This window comes from Eleutherodactylus coqui, chromosome 5 (genome assembly GCF_035609145.1).
Source record: "Eleutherodactylus coqui strain aEleCoq1 chromosome 5, aEleCoq1.hap1, whole genome shotgun sequence".
Lineage (NCBI taxonomy): Eukaryota > Metazoa > Chordata > Amphibia > Anura > Eleutherodactylidae > Eleutherodactylus > Eleutherodactylus coqui.
The window spans coordinates 266,382-291,834 of NC_089841.1; the positions used below are offsets into that span (position 1 = coordinate 266,382).

The 25,453-nt window shown below is 47.9% G+C and overlaps 1 protein-coding gene across 2 annotated transcripts in view; it reads right to left on the reverse strand.

Annotated features, from left to right (window-relative positions):
- TMEM8B (transmembrane protein 8B) overlaps window positions 1–25,453 on the reverse strand; it is a 50,316-nt gene that overhangs the window by 13,757 nt on the left and 11,106 nt on the right. For both annotated transcript variants that reach the window (XR_010792761.1, XM_066602175.1), the window contains exons 2-9: window positions 22,847–23,036; window positions 22,060–22,267; window positions 21,534–21,667; window positions 20,503–20,774; window positions 5,892–6,244; window positions 4,018–4,114; window positions 3,687–3,810; window positions 2,802–2,944 (exon numbers count right to left, since the gene is read on the reverse strand). Coding sequence is in view for 1 of the 2 variants with exons in the window: in XM_066602175.1 (XP_066458272.1) it covers window positions 2,802–2,944; window positions 3,687–3,810; window positions 4,018–4,114; window positions 5,892–6,244; window positions 20,503–20,774; window positions 21,534–21,667; window positions 22,060–22,267; window positions 22,847–23,036 (1,521 nt within the window). In the remaining variant the exon portion in view is untranslated. The remainder of the gene's footprint in view (window positions 1–2,801; window positions 2,945–3,686; window positions 3,811–4,017; window positions 4,115–5,891; window positions 6,245–20,502; window positions 20,775–21,533; window positions 21,668–22,059; window positions 22,268–22,846; window positions 23,037–25,453) is intronic.

Sequence of the window (25,453 nt, forward strand, 5' to 3'; positions counted from 1 at the left end):
CCTCCCTCTTTCTCAAACTAAACCTCTCTAAAACTGACCTTGTCATCTTTCTGCCTTCCAACCAACATCTCCATTCCAGTGTCTGGCACCATCATAACCCCCAGACGGCATGCCCGCAGCCTTGGGGTCACACTAGACTCTGACCTCTCCTTTACCCCCCACATCCAATCTCTGACCCAAACAAGCGACAAGTACCTCAGAAATATTGCTAAAACACAGCCTTTCCTAACCACGGATACGCTAAAAACACTCGTCGTCACCGTCATCCGCTCCCGACTCAACTACTGCAACTCGCTACTCCTCGGCCTCCCCCGCACTAGACTCGCTTCACTCCAATCCATACTAAATGCGGCAGCTAGGCTCACTTTTCTATCCAGCCATTACTCAGACGCCTCTGCACTATGCCAGTCGCTGCATTGGCTGCCCATCCACTGCAGAACTAAATTTAAACTCAACCTCACCCACAAAGCTCTGCATGGCGCCGCGCCACCGTACATTGCCTCCCTCCTGTCAGTACACCACTATACATCGCCTCTCTACTGTCAGTACACCACCATACATCGCCTCCCTCCTGTCAGTACACCACCATACATCGCCTCCCTCCTGTCAGTACACCACCATACATCGCCTCCCTGCTGTCAGTACACCACCATACATCGCCTCCCTACTGTCAGTACACCACCCAGCCCGCTCACTCCGATCGGCTAACGCACTCAGACTAAACACCCCTCTAATATGAACCTCACAGGACTTCACCAGAGCAGCACCCATCCTCTTGAACGCTCTACCCCAAGGCATCTGAAGAATTTCAGGCGCGCCTTAAAAATGCACCTCTTCATGGAGGTGTACCAAATCTCCTGGCCTAGTCCCCTACCCCTCCCAATGGCTTCCCACTCCTTTCACCCTGCCTATCACATATGACCTCTACCCCTGCACCTCCTTACCGCTCCACCCTGTTTGCTTTCTAATAACGGATTTCCACATGAAATCCCCAACTGCCTGTGTTCCCCTATGCCTCGCCCCCCCCCCCCCCTTGTACCTGATTGTACCTCACATTGTAATTGTTGTATTGTTTGCATTTATCCCATGCTTGAAAGTGCTGCAGAATAAGATGGCTCTCTACAAATAAATATTGGCAGCTCATGAGGTAGCCCCACAAACAGCTGTTCTGCATGCAATACACCACAGAGACAGCCGGACAGCCTGCACGTGACACCCCAGACATAGGCAGACTACCTACATCACACCCCAGAGACAGACAAACTATTTACTAAGCAGAAGAAAGCAGCCATGGACTGCAGGGATGGAGCCTTTAAGACTGAAAAGGGGTTGCAACCTCCAGTTTGGGGGTAAATTTCAATAAAAATGGGCATTATCTTTAACCCCTTAATGACGCGGCCCCTTTTTCTTTTTCCATTTTCGTTTTTTCCTCCCCCCCCCCCTTCAAAAAAAATCATAACTCCTTTATTTATCCATTGCTGTATGAGGCTTCTTGTTGTTTTACAGTACTACTTTTTTTTTTTTTTTTCAAAAACATTTAATTTTTTTTTCAATTTTTTTCTGCGGTCATTTTGTGCGCGCAATAACTTTTTTATTTTTCCATTAATGTAGTTGAGCGAGGGCTCATTTTTTGCGGGATGTCCTGTAGTTTACGATAGTACCAATTCGGAATATATATGACTTTTTGATTGCTTTTATTGCGTTTTTTCTGGGGGACATGGTAACTAAAAAAAGTGCATTTCTGGCGTTCTTTATTTTTTTTTCGGACGACGCTCACCGTGCAGGAAAAATAATGCGCTACTTTGATAGATCGGACTTTTACGGACGCGGCGATACCAAATACATATTTAAATTTTATGATTTCGATTTTTTTTTTTTCACAATTAAACTGTAATAATTTTTTTTTTTTTAACTGTACTTTAAAGTCCCCCTGGGGGACCACAACCAGTGATGCTTTGATCGCTCCTGCAGTATGACGTAATCCTATAGCATTACGTCATACTGCATTCTGACAAGCAGCCTATCAAGCCACCCCACAGGGATGGCTTGATAGGCAGTCTCTCAAGGCAGCCCTGGGGCCTTTCAGAAGGCCCCCGGCAGCCATGACACCTGCACAACTCCCTCGATCTCACCGCGGGGAGGGGAAGGGGGGGGGCAAGAGGACCCCCAAACATAGTTTGGGGGATTTAAATGCGGCTGTCAGAATTGACAGCGGCGTTTAAAGGGTTAATAGACGTGATCAACCGCACGGCCGATAGCAGCTATTGCCCGCGGGTGTCAGCTGTAATAAACAGCTGATGCCCGCGCTGTATGAAGAGAGGTTATCCCGCGACCTCTCTTCATACATACCCCGACGCTCCATGACGTACCCTTACGTCCTGGAGCGGGAAGGGGTTGAGGGTATAAAGTGAGGAGAGTGGGTGGGGCAGCACATTCTGCAGAGGGACATCGGTACAAGCAGCCTGAGGAGGATCAAACGCTCCTCCATGTGTAGACATATTTTATTCCTCGGTTCCTCTGAAGTAACTGTGACTTCATAACATTTTCCGGTTAACACCTGTATCAAATTAAATCGGGCAAAGCCAGATGGGTATATAAGCTACTGATTATATATACACTCATATACACACACTACTTCTAGTCACTACATATATAAATATATATAAACCTCAGTGTCCAGGTTACACGACCGTGTTGGCACACTGCGAGTAATGAATGGGTTTTGGGCTCTCGGTCTCGAACAGGTTCGCCATCACTGGTTTACGGTATTTTATAAGCTCCTGTGTTAATGTCTTCATTACCTGCTCGGCACTCGCAAGCGGCGTACAAGTAGTTGTTGGTCCGCAGCAGCTTGCACTGTCCGTAGGTGCCACATTCATTGATACACGGAGACAGGAAAGTGCGCAGGTTGAGCTCTGCGCTGATGTTGTTGCACTGCCGCCATCTAACAGCAGAAACACAAGAAGGGTAGAGGGGGTCTAAAAATATATCAGAATGACTGACTGAGCTGATGGGGGAAATGCGGAGCATACAATGTATCTTACACCATCCATAGTGGGAAAGGGAGACTTAATTGGTACAAGTACCGGAGGGGTCACAGGGAGAGACTAGAAGCAACGTCACAGTGCAGGGGGATCAGCCCTATTCTCATTTGCACAAGGAAAGACTAGAAGCAATGGGATGAAACTGAAAGGGAGGAGACACAGATTAGATATTAGACAGTGAGGGATATCAGTGAATGGAACAGGTTGCCACAGGAGGTGGGGAGTTCTCCTTCAATGGAAGTGGTCAGAGGCCGGACAGACATCTGTCTGGGATGATTTTGTGATCCTGCACTGAGCAGGGGGTTGGACCCGATGACCCCGGAGATCCCTTCCAACGCCACCATTCCTTAGGTATGGTCTCATGCATGTGGACATAGTAAGAAGGGGTTCGGGATGCAGAGGATCATGCAAGTGTATGCATATATGTGTATATTTATGGGCATGTAGTTATTTGTGTGTGTTAAGCATAAATACATGTATAGGTATGTAGTCATGTGTACATATATTTATGGGTTAGTGGTTGTGTCTGTGTATGCATGTATGGATATGTAGCTATGTATGTGTATGGGTGTCTTAGTATGTGCACATATATATAAGCATGTTATTTATAAATGTGTAGGTATGAATGTCTGGAGTCCTCACCCATGCTCAGAGCTGCAGAGGGAGCGCAAGTTGAGATACCAGGTGCCAGTCTGAGGGTATGGGATTCGCAGGCGGCTGATGCCATTTGTTGTATTTACCGACAAAGAAAAGCCAAAAAGTGATTCTGGAGAGAAAAAAAAAACATAATGTCACATGGACAGCAACATACATGAGCCATGTTCAGCTGCTGTCTGCAACCCCACACTACATGGAAGACATAGGACCAGCTCCGGTAACAACTGAGGACCCCAAGTGCAGTGGCCACTGGTGGCAGTTTTGCAGTAGAGCGATAGAAAGGTTTGGGGACTGTGGGATTATTGTAGGAACTGACCTGTCTGGCAGCTGAAGGATACATTATCTCCGGAAATCAGTGGGACTCCATAGTTCAGACACCCGAAAACTGTCAGATTCTCACCCTGCACAGAGGACTTAAAGACACAAGAGTGACATAATCATGTAATCCCTCCCCCGGGCACACAGACGTCCCTCCACTCACCCTCGGGCACATGGCCATTCCTTCACCAATCACAGGGCACACGACCGTCCCTCGATCCATCACCAGGCACACAATTGTGGGAGATATCCAATATGTTCACCCTTTTGTATGTATGTTCTGTTGTCAACTGTGAATATACTGTATTTTGTGTATGGTCTAATCATTTGGGGGAAGGGCACATCGCCCCCCCACCACCTCCACAAGAATTGGAGAAGCAGTGCTGTGTGTCCAAGAACTGGTCAAACCGGTTCTAACTGGCAGAAACCTATCTAGGAATATCTTTGTCTTGGTCAAGCAGAGAGGAGAAACAGGATGTTCTTCTCATGAGACCAAATTCAAGAATGAACTGAGCGTGCTCACCGAAGTTCCTCCCAGATGGATGACATCACAAGCTACCTCACAAATACCTCCCTCTATGAACGACCAATCGGTTCGCTAAATACTGTAACTGTATTCCTAAATTACTTCACTTCCTGTGTTGAAACTTATTTAAGTTTTACCCGCGCTTAATAAAGAGAGAGACTCTTTTGGGGACACATGATGTACGCTTGTGATCTTTGAAAGGCTCTCCAGGCCTGCACATATTATCAAATTTGGAACGCACAGTATATCTGAAATAGCGAATTTTGCGCTAACACAATCGCCGCTCCACTCACCACCGGGCACACGGTCATCCATCCACTCAACTCGGGCACATGGTCGTCCCTCTACCCATCACTGGGCACACAGCCATTCCTTCACTCACTCCCAGGCCCACCCCCATCCCTCTACTCACCCTGATCATACAGCTGTGCTTCCACTCACCCCTGGGCACACAAATGTGCCTCAATCCACTCTGGGCACACGGCCGTCCCTCCACTTATCCTTGGGTGCACAGCTGACCCCCTTCCCACCCCCAGGCACATGCTTGACACTTCACTCATTCCGGGCACATCCCTATCCCTCCACTCACCCCCAGGCACACAGTTGTCTCTCTATCTACTCCGGGCACACGGCCATCCCTCCACTCACCCTGTAGCGATTCAGGCACTAAGATGAAGCCTCAGGTGTAGCAACCGCAGGTCTGCAGAATAGTCAGGTGGGAAGCTAGGAGTCAGCAAAGGGAAGTCTCAGTTTGAAGTACAATGGATGAAGTGGGTAACGTAGTCAGGAGGGAAGCCAGAAGTTGGTAATGAGTAGTCACGGTTAGCAGGAGAGGAACAGACTTGAGATGAAGCTTGATCAAGGCAATAGAACACAAGAATTTCACAAGGAGCTGGGGAAGGGCCAGGCTTTTATAGGAAGTCCTAGTTAGAAGCAGGGCGGGGCAAGGACAGGTTCAGAGTTCAGAACTGAGCTAACAGGATCAAGGCATTAGGCTAGGGTTTGCAGGAGAAAAGGCCACCAGTCAGGGAACAGGAGGCCCTGAGCACACAGCTGGCCATCCCTCCACTCACTCTGATCATACAGCTGTGCCTCTACTCACTTGCAGGCACATGGCTAGCTGTGCCTCCATCTATTCCAATTACACAACCATCCCTCCCCTCCCCCTCAGTACATGAATGTGCCTCCATCCACTCTGATCACACAGCCGGTCCTCCACTCATCCTGATCACACGTCCATCCCTCCTCTCACCCAGAGTACCTGGCCAGGCTGTCACACATGCAACTTCCTCACACTTTCCATCTCACCTACATGACTCTGCCCAACTCTTCCAAGCATTACTCACCATATTAAGTCGAAGCTCGAGGTTCAGCACTCCACCACTGTCCAGCACTGGCAGCAGATTGATGCTAAAGAGCGCCGGTCGATCAGGTGGAACCGCCACATTAGGTCCAAAGAATATGTAGAAATGCACAGAGAAGGTGTCCAGCTCATTCCTCAGGGTAGGACGTATAGGCCAGCAGCTGGGCTGCAGCGTGGAAGAGTCCCCCCAGGATGTGTTAGCAGCAGAGATGGAAAACCCAGAGTCTGGAAGCCCCTCCAAGGAGGACAGGCCTCCGGCACTGCCAAACGACTGAGGCATATTAAGAGAAGAGCTGGGGCCTGAAGACGATCGAGTCAGTCCAGGTCGGGAACAATCTGAGGACATAAAGAAACTATATTAACCGCTTAAGGTTTTAGGGATTTTTCCCATGTGGTGGTTCTACTGTCCTATTTTTTTTAATCTTCAGCTACCAAAATTATTTTTGCTGCGTTTTTTTTCTGTGATATGTAGGGCTAGCCTCCTGTAGTGACATTAATGACTAACAGAGCTAATCTGGCTCTGCTAGGACCCTGCAGCTCTGCTGTTCTAGGGGACACCCAGCAGTCACATCATCGCTGACACGCATAGTGAAAAGTTAGATTAGACATTCTGGGAAGGTGATCTTCCCCGATAGGACAGGAACACACCGAGGGGTTTAAAACTTCTCCTTCCCAACCTTCCTCAGTAATTAAAACAAATCGGTAGGAGGAAGGAACTTAATTTAAAACCAAATAACTATCCTTAATTAGCTATAAAAAAGCGAAAAAATGAAATACGGGATGAAACATATGGGTGCTTTCGTGGAGACTTCTCGAAAAAAGGATTACTTGTACGTCCATTCTAACTTTTCCCTGTCATCTCCAATACAGCACCAGCTGAGACATACCAGTGAAACAAAAAATTAGGGCGGGACTACCGCAGACAGGACCTTCCGACCAAAGGCTAAGTCCTCATCTGTCTGAACATCCAACCTAGAATGTTTAATAAAGGCATGTGGTCTTTTCCACACTGCAGCCATACATATTTGGTCTATGGATGCAGCAGCCTGCTCTGCCCAAGGAACAGACATTGCCTTGGTGGAGTGGGCTCTGAGGCCCTGGGGGCTGGCTTGTTAAGAGCTTTATAAGCCTCCATGATGGCTAAACGGATCCACCTAGATATAGCGCTCTTTGGCGCTTTTTTCCCCTTGTTACCACCCAGGAAATGAGGAAACAAATTCTTATATATATATTTTTTATTCTTTATTTATCCATTAGGGGTATGAGGAGGGGATACATCAAGATGGGAACATGGAAGAGGAGTAATTACCGTGGAAAACAATCAAACCATCAAAAGACAAAAGAAACCAATGACTGCTCTGTTGAGATATGCACAGTATGCCGTATCACATGAAATATAGATTTACACATTGGTAGGGTAAAATAAAGTGGTGGGGTGAAAGTAATCCAGTGGCATGGGGGGGGGGGGGGGGGATTGGTACTTTTTAGTGAAGGGCTGAAAGCCATGTACTCCGCAAATTCTGGTACTTCTGAATGTCTCCTCGTCTGTTTCTGATCTTTTCAAAGGAGCAGATAGCATTCACCTCGTTATACCATTCTAGAGCCGAGGGGTTTACGGTCTCTCCAATATCTGGGGATCAGAATTTTAGCTGCATTTATAAGGAACGAAAGAATTGAATTGTTCCTGATTAGGGAGCCCACTGTATCCAAGTTTACAAGGATGATCTCAGGGGAGAGAGAAACATTAATTCTGAAAATAAGACAAAGTATTCTTTGTATCTCCTCCCAGAAAGGGTGTAAAAGTGGCCAAGAGAACCAAATATGTGCATACAAGCCTATATTATTGAAGCCTCTCCTACAGAGGGGGGAATAATCTGGATAATTTTGTTTGTACCACATAGATACAATTTTATAGCTTAGTTCTTGGAACCTAGAGGAAGTTGATGTCGAGTTACGTAAGATTTTCTTTACCTCGTCTACAGTGAAAGTGATGCTTAACTCTTATCTCCCAGCGGTGGATAAATGTGGGTCATTGGTCATTCAGTGTCAGGGCATTATATAGTCTAAAAATTACATCTTTTAGTTTCATAATAACCCTCACAGGGGGTTCTTTAGAGAAAAGTCATATAACCGACAGCTTTTGTTAAACAATCCTTAGAACAAATAAACATGACACATAAGAGAACAAAAGGTTTCCCACTCATTATTATAGTTGCAATGGAATAGATCTTGTTTCTATTACAGGTGTTAATATCACCACCGTCTGATGTGTCTCAAGGAAATTTCTCCTACGAGGTCATCCCTCACTTATGATCATTTTGGAATATCTAGCCATGATGGGGTTTAGATCAAGGGAGGGCTTCAACCATTGAGATGATATATAAATCCTGGCCACCATACAGGTAAATTGGGGAAGTTTGTTAAAACTGGTTGGTCTGTCTGCCAGCAGGCACATCGAGGGGGTGAGAGGGAATATCTTGCCCAGAACTCTTGATACCAGGCTGACTAATCTCCATAGGAGGTCTCGCCAATGTGTGCAAAACGAAACCCAATGCTCCGCAGCCTTTAAAGCAGTTGGGGAGGTGGTGGGGGAGAGCCTGTGAATTGGGACGTGGTGAGTCCTGTGCAATATCTTATAAGATGTGTCGGCCAAAGTCACCTGGTGGCTTTCCTTGGCAATAAATGCACAGCAGTGGTGCCGTCTCGCAGTTGAAAGAGATATGTTCAGATCCTCCTCCCAGCACCTCATCAACGGGAGTTTATCATCATGTGAGGATTGATTTAGCTTATTATAGAGGAGAGAAATCGTTCCCGACTGAAGGGGTGACCTGACACACAGTCTCTCAAACTGAGTATTGGATATTTGGGAGTGCGGTTGGGAGAGGGTGGATTACAGGAAGCTATGTATCTGGTGAGCCTCCAGCCACAGGAGTATTTTTCTTTAATTTGCTGTGTAGTCATAAGTTTAGCCATCTGTTAGCTTGTTGGGGGAACAAGCTTGGTTGGGGAGGACAGGGTATAGTAGAGAGTGATTAGAGCTTAAGGAATACCTAAATCTATTACATTTCCATATTGTAAGGAGGTCGAAAGTGAGAGGCAAGAGGTGCTGTACTATCGAGGAGCTTTTTTATCCCAAAAGATAACCTCAGGTCCACCAGGAACACCAGGGAAGCCTCGATCTCTGCCCAATGGGGGGTTCTTGGGCCTAGAAATTACATTTTTAACAGATTGGGAGTTCCCGAATAGTTTGTGGAAAAGCAAGTTCTGGTCTGTGTCAATAATAGCTGAAGGGTAGATCAAGTTTGAGTGCCTAATAATGCGTAGATTTTCATCTTTGAAAGTGGTCTTCCCCAGGTGGTTTATGAACTAGGGGTATAGAGTTATTAATTATGAGACAATGGTATTGTAAGGACGCAAGATTAGTGTCTTGTGTAATTTTTCGTTTGAGTGCTCTAAATTTATTAGGGATTAGTAGGAGGAATGGAGTAAATCCGTTTATCCAAAGTATGTCTGTATTTTTTGCTTTTTGTGCCACATATTGAAGGTTAGCTGGGTAAAAGGATTTTGGATCTCTTTGAGTTTGACTTTATTGTATGGAGTGGACCACAGTAGAAATTCCCAATTATCATGTAAAGAGAGGAGTTCCAGCTCCACCCAAAGTTTGGGGCTTGCTTGGCAGGTCAAATCAACCAGAGGGTTCGGATGTGAAGCAGTTCTATAGGTTTCAAAGTCTGGAAGGCCAATGCCACCAAATCTTTTCGCTGTTCTAAGTGCTGCATATTTAACTCTATGGCCCTTCCCCTGCCATATGAATTTTGCTACAAGGTGTTTTAATTTGGTGAAGAACTTATGTGGGATCTCTATCGGGTTTGAAGCATAAAATTTTGTCAAGCAGATCATTTAAATTAGATTCTTCCTGCCAACCAGAAGATCATCAGGGAATTCAGAGATTAGATCTTTCTCAATTTTTCCCAGCAGGGGTACAAAATTTAAGTTGAAAAGATATATGTGAGATTCTGAGATTTCCTTACAACTAGATAACTAATTTGTTTACTTGCATTTTTAAAAAGGGGAAATTTTGGAAATTCCTGTCCAAGAACCCGAGTCTATATTTATGTTTAGCAATTCTGACTTGGAGAGGTTTAATTTAAAATTGGAAATTTGGCCAATTTTTTAAACTCTTGTAAAATGGAAGGGATTGAGGTTTTAGGCTGCCTGTCCATGGGTGTTGCGTTATCCAGCCGTGAATCTCCATCACGGGAGCCGGCAGACGGATCTCCACGGTCAGCCTATCTGACAGATAGGCTAACCGCGGAGAATCACAGCAATTCGCAGCATGCTGCGAATTGCCGGCCACGAGCAGAGAATCACAATGATTCTCTGCTTGTGGACAGGGGTGCGGCGCTTTCCATAGCAGCGTTATGGAAATCGTGCATTGCGTTCCCCGCGGCCAGGATTATCGCCGCAGAGAACGCAATTTAATAACGCCTGTGGACAGGCAGCCTTAGGATCTGTGAGGAAAAGCAGCATATCATTGGCGTAGGAGGCCGTTTTGTGCTCTCTGAATCACACCGTCTGAAGCTTTCCATAGCATTGCTATGGAAAGCGCTGGCCCCCTGTCCATGGGCGGAGAATCATTGCGATTCTCTGCTCGCAGACGGCAATTTGCAGCATGCTGCGAATTGCCCCGATTTCCGCGGTCAGCCTATCTATCAGATTAGGCTGACTGGCGGAGATTTGTCAGTGGCTCCCGTGGAGGAGCTCCACTGTGGGATACCGCAACGCCTGTGAACAGGGGGCCTTAATTTTGTTGTTATGTCTGATTTCTTTCAAGTGTCTCCATACCGAGTACAAACAAAAGAGGGGACGAAGGGCATCCCTGTCTAGTTCTGCTTTTGATCTGGACTGCAGTGGAGAGTTCAGCGTTTATTTTAATTTTGGCAGAGGGAGGGGTCTACAATGCCATGATCTTATCGATAAAAATGTCTGGGAAGCCAAATTTTTGAAGAAACATTTTGAGGAATGACCAGTCTACCCCATCATAAGCCTTTACCCCATCGGTGATTTGCTATAATGTGCTAAATGTTTCAGATTGAGTAATGTGGAGGGGTTACATTCTGCTTCTCTAGTTGGTAGGACGTCAGCTTGTCCTGGGTGGATTAGACTGGGCAGGATGGATTTCATTCTGTTGGCTAAAATCTTCAGGAAGTTTAACATCATTGTTAATTAATGAAATGGGCCTGTAACTATTGCATAAGGTGCCGTCTTTTCCCTCTTCGGGGATTAGCGTTATGTGAGCTGCCAGCGCTTCTTTTCGGAAAGACTTTCCATTGCCAATGGAATTAAAGTATTGTGCTAGATGAGGAGAAAGGGTTTCTTTGAAGGTTTTATATTATAGGGACCCAAAACTATCTGGGCCCAGGGTTTTCCCGTTCGGCGTTGCCTGAATACCTTCCTCCACCTCCTGAAGAGTAATTGGTTTATGGAATAGCTGTAATTGATTTGTGGGCATACGGGGAAGATTACCGAGTCCAGGAAGTCATGGATTCTCTGGGGTTTATCTGCTAATGACTCTATGGGGCTTTGGATATTATATAAACAGGTATAATACACAGATATAGCCAATGTTTTATAATGTAGCTTAGCATTTTTATCTTTGATTCTGGGAATAAACACTTTAGCATTATGATTTGTAATTAAGGATGCAAGTTTTTTTACTACATTTGTCAGAGAAAGCATAGTTATCGGTCATAGATATCTTGTGAAGAGGAGGTAATTTTCAGCTTTTTGGTTGAGGAGCTCTTTTAATTTAACCCTTTCCAATCCACTGTCTGACGTCTGAAGACATTATGATTTAAGGCTGTACAGCTCTGATGTTGGAACACGTCCGTCGGGGTTCTCTTACTGTATATTACCAGCCTCTCTGCTGTCGGAAGCCTATCCAACGTGTCACCTCATGCAGTACTGGCTTTAGCCAGCAGATAGCGCCGTTGTATAACAGCAGAAAAAGAGTAAGCCCCCTAGGAAAACCAGGATACAAATTGGATTGGAAAGGGTTAATACACAAGCTGGAAAGGTTATTTTTATGTTGTTGTGAATAAGGCTTTTTGTTGGAGGTTTCTATAAGTTTAATCTGTTCGAGGAGAGATGCAATTTCCCTCTATTTCTCTCTTTTCTTCCTTGCGCCCAGTTCAATGAATACACCTCTTATTACAGCCTTATGGGCCTCCCATAGTATAGGGGGTTTGATGGCTCCAGAGCGTTCTCCCTAAAATAACGCTATAGGCCCCTGTGAATACAATCAATATCATCTTTGTTTTTCATTAAATTATCATTAAATACCCATTTGCATGCTGACCTCCACTTGGGAGAGATAGACAATCTCAGGAAAATCGCGTCGGTGTCTGAGTGAAGAGTAGGGTCGTAGGGTGTTTTGGTGATGGTATCCAGCAGTGAGTGCGTGATGTACATATAATCCATTCATGTCTGGATTGCGCGCTCTCCATGGGTCCACAAAGTGGAGGTCGCAAAACAATTTCTTCCTTTTTTTCAATTTGGTGAAGAGGACGGCTGAAGAGACATTGGATGTATCTAAGGTGGGGTTGAGCGGAGTGTTGAAATCTCCGCCTTGGATGAGATAGCCCTCCAAAAACCTGTGCAATTGGTGAACGACTTTAGTGAAGAAGGAGTCTTAGTAGGCGTTGGGGGCGTAGCTATTAGCCAAGGTAAAAATCTTGTCACAGATTGTACCCTTGACAAAAATATACCTGCCCTCTGGGACCACATTGGTATTTAGCGATTTTTAGGTAAGGCTATGGCTACACCTCTTTGTCTTTTCAGTGGCGTGGAGGTGTTGAACAATTGGGGGAAGGATTTATTTTTAGTAATAGGGGTGTAATTCTTTTTGGAAGAAGAGAATATCCACACCTTGTTTCTCTAAGTAATGTAATGTTTGTCTCTTTTTGTGGTATATTAATACCCTTCACATTGAATGAGGCTAAGTGCAGGTCAGCCATATGTAAGATTATGGGGAGTACGGCATCATCAGAACCGGTCCAAAACAAAACACGGGAAAAACGCAAAACTATAACAACCGGCCGTTGCTGGCCCGACGTTAAACAGATATATTACAAACTTTTACTGCTGGACCAGATTTTAGGGACGGAGTCCTATCTGCTGCCAGATTATAGAGCGGGGATTAGAAGCTCGAGGGGACGTGGAACGGCAGGATGAATCCAGGTCTCCCAGCATAGCCTGCTGCCTGCAAGGGAATAATTAGTAGAAAGCAGACGCGGATAAACATACCATGTTTCCCGGGAAATAGGTCCTACCCCGATAGTAAGACCTATCTGTTTTTTGAAATATAAGGCCTCCCCCAAAAATAGGACCAAGCTCAGGTGCCCCAAAAATTACAAAAGTCGATACTCACCTGGTCCGCGGAGCCTCGATGGTCTGTGGCTGTGGCGGCGCTGCGGCAAGCGGCTGAGTCCTCCCGTTTGTCTGCTCAGTTTCTGCTGGTGACGGTGCTTTGAATACCCCGCCTTCAGCAGAGCGAGCCCTGTGATTGGCTAATCGCAGCGCCATCTGCCAATCACAGCCGGCACTTCATGAGGCAATCACAGCCATTCAGTGGATGACATTACTGAATGGCTGTGATTGGCTCATCGAGTGCCGGCTGTAATTTGCTGGTGGTGCTGTGATTAGCCAATCACAGCGCTCGTTTTGCTAGAGGCGGGGTATTCAAAGCCCCGTCGCCAGAAAGAAGTTGAGCAGGCAGACAGGGAGGACACTTGCCGCAGCGCCACTGGAGACCATCGGGACGCCACAGACCAGGTAAGTATAAGACCCCCCAAAAATAAGACACTGTCTCATTTTCGTGGAAACACGGTATAACAATGGAATTGAAGATGAGTGATTCTGCCGAACAATGCCACACAGCAAGCCTAAATCACTAGGGAACCTTCTTCTAAGTGTTTGTATCCGTGATGAGGGTATGAGATGTGTTAGTTTTGCACAGTGTTAACGATGACCAGGTCTCACAAGTTGAAAGGGCGGGTATATTTAGCAGGTCCTTAGCTGTGGTCCAGTTGGGGATTTGAATATGGCCTAAGTCTAATTTAGCTAAGACATGAGGAAGATCTTCTGGGGTTCTGATGGTCCAGGTTTTGTTGCGACCAGATGTCGTCAAGCTGAAGAGGAACATCCATTTGTAGGGTATAGCTTTCTCCTCAGAGCTCCAGTAAGGGGTTGAAGCTGTCCTCCTAATTCAGCGGTCAATTTGGATAGATCTTGGGATATTAAGATCGCTCTCTCAGCATATTTTTAGCCAATCCGGCGTTGTAGAGAATCTCCTCCTTGACTTTAAAGCTCTGAAGGCAGCATAAAATGTCTCTTGGTTTATCTGCATGGATTGATCTTGGCCTGAACACTCAGTCAGCTCTTTCTAAGTCCAGGTAATGGTTATGGGATTTGCCCAAAAGCTCGTTGAAGATGGCAGTTAGAACCCCTGGTATGTCTTTATCTAGGACAGCTTCCGGAACTCCTCTAACTTAGATGTGGTTTCTTCTTGAGCCATTTGTAATTTATGGAAGTAGGACTCCGTGATAATCGATGAAGATCTCTGTCACTCTCTTGGAGTGGTTGACCACCCGAGTATACCTGTCCTCCAGGGTTTGCACTCTTGTATATATTTGTTTGACATCTTTTCTCAGCTCCTCTTTGATTGTGTGAATTCTTTGAATAAGTCTTACACAATCTTTGGTTGGCGAGGCCTTAATGGAATCTCTTATTCCAGAGTAGTCTTGTGCTTGAGCCTCTTCTTCAAGATCGCTATCTGAGTCAGAGGTCGCGCTAGTAGAGATGTGGATTTGTCTTCTTCTTCTATGTTCCTTGTTCTCATGGGTTTCGGATTTTCACGTGAGTTTTTGATGAGTTTTTCATTTTCCAGAAATCTGTTGGCGTTTTAGTATTTTTGTTTGCTTCACGATTGGCAGTTCTAGTATTTCCCACATTCCGCTGTTTTCGGATGTCACTAGGCTGCGGGAGAGGTAGATCTTATTTGTTCACATTAGTAAGTTATCTTATGGTTGTTTTTCGGAGTTTAGCAAGGTCATAGCAGAGCAAATTGTATATGATGGGCTGGGAGGTTGATACTTTTAGTGTTATTGGTTGAGAATTTCGTCTTGCTTGTAGGTGTGGAAATTTTCTTTTTAGAAAGTTAAATTAAATATGTAGAAATGCTTTAGAGAATCAATACGTAGTGAATTACTGTAAATATTGTTTTCGCCACTAGGTGGTGATAGTCAACAATATGGAGTTTGTGCCTAGCAGTGTTGAGTTTGTTGAGTATGTTCTGAAGTGACGCTGAGCAGTAGAGTTCAGGCCCTTCTGTCTGACAGGTATCAGGCTTTATAAGATGCAGGGGCGCTGTCTCCCCAATGTAATGTGCTGCTGCTGGGATGTACTGGGTGATCGCAACATGGTGGTCTTAAGTGGCTTCTGAAGCTGCCAGCTCCAACAGTGAGGACATGGCTTCCTGCCTGTAGGTTGCTAGCCCCTTCCTACATGCCCTAACATTCCCAGCTGGGTCTCTGTATATGGATAGCACTGAGCAGCAGGGCTAAGGGCTCCAGTGGGGGCTCTTTTAGATCATGCACTTCCTGTCTGGGTCCCTCTGATGAGCACCCCAACAGAAGGCTGCTGTGTGATGCCAGAGGTGCTGCAGCAGCTTCCCTCACTCTGCCACCTAATCCCTGGACGGAGGTGCTTTGACTGAACCCCTTATCCCCTTTCTTCTTCCACACCTTCGGGCCCTGTCCTCCAGGACATCAAGATGGCGGCTGCCCTTTGGGAAAGTGCAGTTTGTTGCTGGCTCAGAGAAGTGCACAGAGTATGGCACCTTGCAGCCACTGGTTCCAGAGGGCAGAAGGGCCCAGAGGTCCAATGATGCAGGGACCAGATCCCTTGTGGAGAGACGCACCGGACTGCAGACTGCCGGCGGCGGCGGGTATGACGGGAGATGCAGCTCACACAGCACCATGATCTGCTCTCTCAGAGGCAGTGGGATTACCATGCGGCACCGCTGCGCTGTCCTGGTAGCGTGAGATGGATGCGCTAGGTACTTCCAGCCATGGAATGAGGGACGATGAACAGGCCGGACTAGGCCACAAACCAATCACCCATGCTGCAGTGGAGTGGATTCCCTGCGGGCCTCCCCAGAGGCACAATAGTGTGTCCGGAGGGCACAGAATTTGATTGAAAAAAAAAAAAAAGGCTTAATGGCGGAGCTCTGCAGCGTGCGTCTTCTTCTCTCGGGTGCCAGGCCATGCCCCCCTTATCTTTTTTTCTACTGCCTTGTGGAATTAATATACTGTAAGACAGACTTTCTGACATCCAGGCAATGGGAGGTCCGCTCCTTGTCATTCTTTGGATTACCACAGAATGAAGGAACTACTATATCCTGGGATTTGTGGAATTGTGATACCCTCTTTGGTAAGAAGGAGGGGTCTAATCTGAACACAGAGGTTAGACTGACAAGGCCTGGAGTTCACCAACCCTACAAGCTGTAGTGATGGCTACCAGAAAGATGGTTTCAAGAGTTAAATACTTTATTGATATTAAATCTAGAGGTTCAAAAGGAGGACCTGAAAGTGCTGAAAGAACCCAGTTTAGGTTCCAAGGAGATTAGAGGCTTTAGTCTATCTAGAAATCTAGAGACCCAATTCACCTCTGATAACCTAGTATTATAGAAAGCTCTAAGGGCTGCCACCTGTACCCATAATGTGCTGGGCGAGAGACCCAGATCCAACCCTTCTTGTAAGAACTCCAGGATTACCGCCATATCTGGAGATGAAAAGCGCAGACGTCTCTTCTCACACCAGGAAGCATAGAATCTTCCATACCTTTAACTAGATGTTATTAGCTGAATCCTTCCTACCAGATAATACCGTATCCACCACCTTGACTGAATAACCCTTGCCTAGTAAGATGGACTTTTCAACAGCCGGGCCGACAGATGCAGGACTGCTACATTCTGGTGCCTTAGGGGACCTTGTGTCAGGAGATCTTTGCGGGATGGTAGGAGTATAGGATCGCTCACCCTGACCCCAATTCTGTACTACAGCATCTATGGCCACCGGATGGTCTCCTGGGCTGAGGGAAAAGAGGATTTTTACTCAGATTCTTCCTGGTGGCAACATGATCTATCTGGGGAACCCCCCACCTGAGCACTATATCCTGGAAGATTTTTTTGCGAAAGGGACCATTCTCCTGGATCTAGACGTTGGCGACTGAAGAAATCCGCCGCAATGTTTTGAGCACCCCTCAGCTGGGTTGCTGATATTGACCAAATATGATGCTTTGCAGTGATGCATTAGCAATGACGGGCGTCATTGTCCGCGGCCCTGAAGATAAGATTGGTTGGGGTTAATGAGGAAGTTCTTCCCCTGACCTCCCTTCGGACGCTCCAGTGGCCTGTCTTACCTTTACACCCATAAGTCTCTTGTCTTGGGCCACAAAAAGTGCTTTCTTCCTGTGCAGTTTTCCTTCCAGAAACCCCCCATTCTTTATCCGCAGCCTTCTCTAAAATCCTAGAGGAACCGACCATGAAATGGCAGAGAACGTAACTCGCCCTTAAAAGGCTGCGTCCCCAGACCTTGTTTTTAGCCAGAGCACTCTTCTGGCAGGATTGGATAAGGGGTGGACCTCGCTGCCAGCTTCATGGTCTGAGCGGCAGAGTCCGCCAGAAAGCTTGTTACCATTTTAAGTATCGGCAACAGATCTAATATCTGTTCCCGCAGCGTTTTGACCAGCTGACCGAGCCAAACATGCTGGGTTGTGGTCACACACATGGCTGCAACACCGGCCCTGAGCAGAGCTGCCGCTGCCTCTTGGGTCTTCAGAAGGAGGCTTAATGTCAGGGACGGGTCTAGATACCTTGGCCACCTGCATGTCCACCTTGGACACGGTATCCCAATCTGTACAAACAGCGCCGCCATAGCTGTATAGCTGCCCCCATGTTGGGTCGATTCTACTCTCTCCTGATCTTTTGTATGTTCCTATGAACAACAACCAGACACCTTCCTCAGAGTCTCTGCTACCAGGTAGTAGTAGATGTGGAGAGGTCAGTCACTCAGCAGTCGCAGCCAGTACGGGGGGGGCTTCAGTCACTAGACTCCTCTTAGTAAGGCAGCGCCACAGGCCGCCTTCTCACAAGGATTGGACAATCTGCCGCAGTCCTGAGGTTACAGCACTGACTTCTGTCTTCTCTTGGTCCCTTTCTGAATCTGTCACTATCCCGTGCCTTTCCTGACGGCGCTGCCGCATCGCTGTGACATCAGCACATCACCCACGTGCCCAATCCACCCCCCCGATGTAGCCGCGTGATGACACGAACCGGCCGACGGACTAGGGTTGCCACCTTTGTCATGAAAAAATACCGGCCATGGTAAAAAGGGCATGTCTCGGGGGCGTTGCTCATCGCAGGACCGAAATTTCATTCTGCGGATGCGTGACGGCTGTGGACAGGGGGCCATAAAGGATTACACATTGGCGAGCGTGACTAAAGGACTGACTGACTAAATGAGGGACAGACGGACTAAAGGACTGACTAAATGAGGGACAGACTGACTAAAGGACTGACTAAGAGACTGACTAGCTAAGTGCCGCAGGTTTTGAAGCAGTGCTTTCCCGGCAAAAATCTTGCGGTTTTTCGCTGCGGCCAAACCACAAGATTTCCTCCCAGAATACGCCATGAGGGAACCCAGCCCTACTATGCAAATCTGTAATGCAAACCCTGCATGTACCGGAACAAGGCAAATACAAGGTCAAGATCTGCTCTCCGCCATCACCAATAACCACCTTCAATGCATGGCATCATCTGCCATAGGCTCGCTGCACGCGGGCGGATTTCCCGCAGAATTTCCGCCCATGCCCGCCTGCATAGGATGGCATTACAAAACGCAATCCTATGCAGACGGACGCGATTTGCCCACGTGAAAATACACACAACAAACAAATCCCGGCATGTTCTATTTCTGCGCAGGTCTCGCTGAGGCCCGCATAGAAATGTCACTCCTGCCGCTCCGGCTGTGCTCCGCGCATTTCTGGGCGGCAGCCGTCACATCACAGAGCAGAGCAGACGTGGAAGAAGGTGAGCCGCACTTGTCACTGCAGGGGTGCGGTTCGGATCCGGCTGCGAGAATTCTCACAGTGGGATCCGACCCAGCGGTCTGCAGGAGGCCATACTGATAAAAAAGCCAATGATGTACCGGCAGAAGTGCTGTGCCTTCTGATGTCCGAGTGATGGATGGGGACATGCGCTGCGGATGTGCATGGGCTGCTGCTGACCGGTGCACACGGCTGGGGATCTACACAGGGGCTCTGTGCAGGGCTAATTAATGACTACCTTGTTCCATCCAGCAATGGCTGTGACTGTGCTGCACGGCAGCTGTTGTCTATTACAATGGAGCACCGACACTCAGTAGCACAGCACCTATACATCATCGCTATAGGGGGGCATACAGCCTGCCTCTGGCACTAGACGCAGCAGTTACGCAGGGATGATGGCAGCAGCGGCTGGCAGCAATTTACCAGGGAGTCCTCGGCCATGGAGCCATGAAGAGGAGGATTCCCAGTGCACAGTGCAGGGCCAGGCTGTGGATGATTGGCCAGCCAGCGCCGGCGTCAGCCAATGAAGCTGGCGCTGGGTTAACCAATCACAGCCATTCAATGACATCATTAAATGGCTGCGATTGGTTAACCAAGTGCTGGCTTCTAATTGGCTGAAGCCAGCACAGGCTAGCCAATCAGAGCCTTATTTTTGCTGGAGGCAGGGAATTCAAGCCCCACTTCCGGAAAGGATTGAAAAATACTGGCCTTTAATGGGTCCGGAAAAAAAATTACCGGCACCGGGTGGGTGGCAACCCTACGATGGACACAGGTCGGGCCGGACACCACACACCGCCGAGACCCGGGACACAAAGTGAGCGGGAGGGGAGACCACAGGCGCAGCGCCACACTTAGCCCCTCTTACACGAGGGTCCGTGGTGGGAAGCAGACCGGCCTGTGAGGGCTACCATCTTACCGTGTCTGGCCGGAGGAGACGATCCAGGAAGGGAGAGCTGATCTCTTCCCAGCCACTCCGATCCAGCACAACTTAATGATGGGAACCCCAGAGAGCACCCAGAACCTAACGGACGACAGGAAATACTGAGGAAGGGGGAGCGTTAAACCCCTTGGTGTGTTCCTGTCCTATCAGTGAAGATCATCTCAGCTGGTGCCGTCGTAGAGACGAGAGGGAATGTAACTTCCCCACTCACTGAGCATTATGTAGCCTGGAAAGGAGAAAGCAGAAGTGTTTATAAACTGCTTCTACCTTCTCCTCCGGGTCCTTGGCAGTGACTAACAGCTGAGCACCCAACCAACTCCAGCTGCATTGTAGGAGCAGGAGTGAAAATCCTGCACCATTTTTTTTACGATCGGCCGGGATTAAAGCCCAGGACCAAGCGCCATATATTTACTGTGCTTAGTCCCTAAGGGGTTAAAGCGAGACTGACATGAAACAACCCTCCTGCATACCACTCACCGGCACCCACCTTGTAGCTGTGTAGTCAGCTGGAAGTAAACGGCGGCACCAGAGACAGTGGTCCTCTCTACCAGCACGTAATACCAGTGCTGCCACAAGGGCAGAGCCTGAAGCAGCTGGCACATCGGCGGCGTAGCGCAGTCCTGGCTGGAAGAGTTGTGCAAGGGGGGAGCTTTGGCACGGAGCCTCAGCAGAAGAGGACAATTCTCAACAGATCGCTGACCGATGCGACAGCCGAGGAGCCGGACCCTCAGCCCCGAGGTAAACTGAGGAACGAAGACCCTGCAATAAGAGGCATACCTTTAATATCTGCCATCCCCCATTCTTGCATGAGGACAGGATGTGGGCAGATCTCAGCTGCCCTCTGCCACCGCACGCTCATCACTAACCCTCCAATTATACACCCATGACTCTCCTGTCCGCTACCGGCATGCCGAGATGGTTCTTGCTACCGGTGTTCCTTTTAGGGTGGATTCACTTGTAGCAGAATTGGTGCAAATTCTCTGAAGCAGAAAATCTGCACCAATTCTGCATTGTTGGCATGGATTATGGCTTGGACCCAGCTGCAGATCCGCAGATTATTTTAGCCCATGCACAATGGCGGTGCTCTCACCTCCAAATCCGGATCACTCACTGCCAGCACCAAGAGCCCACCCCGCTATCCAGCATTCACTACTGAGCGCCGTTGGTCAGGTTTTGTGCAGGTGAGCTGCTGTCACCAGGGGAGAGATGCTGGTGCTCAGTAGCGGTTGCCGGATGACGGTGTGCGCTGCGCTCTTGATGCTGGTGGTGAGCAGGGTGAAATCATCTGCAGACCCACAGCTGAGTCCATTTATGCGGATTTTATGGCAGGTTTTGATGCGGAATGGACACGGATTTAGGTGTGGATTCCTCTATGTGTGACTGTAACCTTACGGTGCATGAGGATTTGGTTGCACACCGGCACCGAGCGCACGGACAGGTTCTTGGAGATGACGCTCTGTTGGGTGACAGCTTCGCTAGCTCACAACCACTCCCGCTACACACGACAGTGGCACTTACTTGTAGAGCGCCAAGCGATTGTGAGCCGGCAGCATCTGCTCTGTGATGTATCCCGGGTATAAGACGGGCACCGCGACTGCCCTCTGCACAATGAGCTGTGGCTGGAACAGATACTGACACTCATCGTGAAGCCCCTGAAAGAGACAGAAAAATGGACGTCATCCACCAGAAAGAATACAGACACATACATGGACAAACAATGCCCCATCTGGTTACTAGCAACCAGATTGTGAGACAGGACTCGGCAGCCGCTTCCATAGCAGAGCGTCTGTGCACTTCGGGACTACAAGACTCTGATAGTAGATGGCAGTGCTCTTAGCATTCCTTATCCCAGGTCACCTGGACACATAACTACAGGATCGCCCGGGACAAAGTGGCGACCCTCTAATGGAAAAGAAAACCCTAAATAGGCAAGGACGTCCAGACAAGATGAAAGAAACGTTCGTGGTGCTGACCGAAACCATATAATGTGTGACGGGACACTACAGTATGTCATTTCTAGAGGAGCCAAGAAGACACACGGCACCTTGATTGTTATCTTTCCTTCGTCCTTTGGAAGGTGCGCGGCCAGGAACCAGTCTCCTGGGAGAGGACTGGTGATGTTGAATACCCCTGTGGTTCGGTTTGGAAGAGTCCAGGTAAGAGTAAGAGTAAATGACCCCGGAACGGCTGTCTCTCCAGGAAAGTGGGCACTTAGGGGGTTAATCACAGGGGGAGCTCCAGGTCGAAAGTAACTGTAAACATAAAAAAAGGACATATAAGACTTAAGGGGTTCACATAAAAAACATCTAACAGTCAATGTAACCAGTCAGCCAATCCATCCATAACTCGTACACAGCACCTCTGCAGGCAGACAGCAGGACGATGGCCAGGGGATCTGCCTCCATTACCCTGGCAATGTCCCCTGCTGAAGTTACCCACACCCCCGTATGAGCCAATAGTGTGCACCAAGGAGCAGCCGAGCGGTGAAGTGGGGGATCTCATAGAAGCTCGAGAACCATCGGAGCCCGGTTACCAAACTCACCGCCAAGGTTAACACCGAGCTTTAGAGACAGTTGTTTTCGAGAATCACAGAGTCGAGCTCTCATAGCAGTTCTACTTGTAATTGCCCCTTTCTTGGTGTTACATGCAATAGAGAACAATGTATTCCTAAAAACAATACTCCAAAACTCAGCAGGGCAAGAACCATTCCAAGTTGTATCCAGGAAATAGTCCACATTGTTTTGGGAAGACTATGCAACTGATGGTCAACGTGTCTGGGGCACTGCTCACTGATCTAGTAGTACTACAGAATGTCATCTACCGTCACTTACACAGTGATGCTGCGGTCAGGACAGTTGTCACCAAACGTTCCCCCCTGCTCCTTGAAGGTAATGAGATTCCAAACAGCAATGACTGTGTCTTCTGGGATGTGGAAGTGGAAAAGCTCAACGCTACCAACAGAGCGGAAAGGGTTCAATTTCCGGGGGGTTCGAGTAAAGTAATCCGTCACAAAGAGACTATCTGTAAAGAGAGTACAGCAGACTTGAGAGGTTGTGTAGAAGAAAATGGCTCATGGCTCAAAGGGGAAGAAAAAACAAACATCAGAATCAGAAGGCCAAGGAGACTATCAAACTCAAAATAAGGGTGACAGAGGTCAATAAGTATAGGCCACACATTTATGAAAAGGCAACACATGATAGACACCCTTAAATGTGTTACAGGAGGAGAGAAGGGAGAGAAGAAACCTGATGGAAACCTTTATATATGTTACAGGAGGAGAGAAGGGAGCAGAGGGCATGATGGAAACCTTTATATATATTACAGGAGGAGAGAAGGGAGAGGAGGACATGATGGAAACCATTATATATATTACAGGAGGAGAGAAGGGAGAGGAGGGACATGATGGAAACCTTTATATATGTTACAGGAGGAGAGAAGGGAGAGGAGGGCATGATGGAAACCTTTATATATGTTACAGGAGGAGAGAAGGGAGAGGAGGGACATGATGGAAACCTTTATATATGTTACAGGAGTGTTGCAGCCGTCCTGAGGTTCCCACCTTGCTGTCAGGCCCACCAGGGTTTAGTAGCATTCCTACCTCTCCTGGAGCTGAAAGGTGTGGTAGTGACAAGATTAATGTCAGTCAGCACCTGGAGTTAAGTAGCTCTGCTGCTATTTAAGCAGGGCTAACTGTTACTCCTGTGCTGGTCAATGATTCTCTGCAGTTCCATGTTGGACAGCGACGGAGCAACACACTGTGGTGGAAGCTCTGCTGGATAAGCTAAGTTCTTTGCTGTTTTGTTTGGTTTTGTTCTCCTTTTGTTTTGCGCTAGGGCTCCCAGTTAGGAACTGGTCAGTGGCCCAGGTTCGAGTGTGGGCTCGCACTTTTCAGCGCAGTTAGTCTGCTGAGTAGGCAGGGTCCCCTCCTGGGTTAGGGAACGATAGGGAGAGCATTCCCCTTTAGTTTTTGTTTTCCTTTTTGCACAGTTGTGCCTGCGATTTATGTTATTGTGGTTGCACGTTATTGAACGCAACAGATTGACCAGCCCTTACCTACTCAGGGAGATTCTGTGCTGTTACTATGAATCCCCTTGAGGTTTTGTCGCACCAGCTTGGCACGCTGGCTGCGGATCTCGCTGAGATAAAACAGCGACAAACTGCGCTGCAGGTTCCCAGCAAGGAACCAAAAATTGAGCTACCCGACCGTTTTTCTGGGGACAGGCAGAAATTCGGATCCTTTAGGGATGCCTGTAAGCTCTACTTTAGACTGCGTCCGGTGTCTTCAGGGGACAACGCCCAGAAGGTAGGCATTGTCATGTCCAGACTGCAGGGGGCGCCGCAGGCATGGGCTTTTTCATTACCCCCAACGTCTGAGGCCTTGGACTTGGTGGATGACTTTTTTGCTGCACTGGGTCTAATCTATGACGACCCAGACAAGATATCGGTGGCTGAAGGGAATATCAGATGTTTACGACAGGGAGCCTCCTCTGTCGAAGATTATTGTGCTGGGTTTCGACGCTGGGCAGCAGAAACCCAGTGGAATGACCCTGCTTTAAAGAGCCAGTTCCATCGGGGTCTATCCAATAAAATCAAGAATGTACTGGTGCGTTATCCAGTACCCCGCAGCCTTGATGAGGCCATGTCTCTGGCTATCAAAGCTGGGAGACGGATCAGGGAGAGACATCAGGAATTCTCCACAGTTTCTGGCTTCTTATCAGCAGATGTGGAGGAGCCCATGCAGTTGGGGTCTCTGGCTGCCAGGGCTAGGAGTGGGAACAAAGTACAGTGTAAAGGTTGATGCTTTTCCTGTAACCGCATTGGTCGCATGGCTCAGTGTTGTCCCCGTCATAATTGCCAGCCAGGACTTGATGACCGGGAGATTACTGAGGGGGGGCCCCTCTAGGCCATCAAATAGCCTGGATATCACCCTCCAGACTGGTGCTTCCTGCTGAGATCCTGTCTGATAGGGTGGGCAACCCCATAAGAGTCCATCTGGATTGTGGAGCTAGTATTAATTTAATACATCGGGAGACGGTCAGACGTTTAGGCTTAGAGATGAAGGCTCTGGATTCTCCCATTCCCGTATCCGCCATTGATGCCGCTCCACTATCGCAGAGAAGCCTGAGGTTTTGTGTGCCTAACGTCCGTTTAAAAATTGGGCTGTTCCACATGGAGATTATAACATTATATGTCATAGAATCCCTCCCTTCGCAAGTAGTCTTGGGGCTGCCTTGGCTACGTCTACACAACCCGGTAGTAGACTGGGAGAAGGGGGGCATTGTTAAATGGAGCCCTAGGTGTTTGTCTGGTTGCATTTCGGTCGATCGAGCTTCTATTCAGGCAGAAGAGCTGCCAGAAGTCATCGCCGACCTCTCTGATGTGTATTCCCCAGTGGGGGCAGGCAAATTACCACTGCACAGTCAGGGAGATTGTGCTAT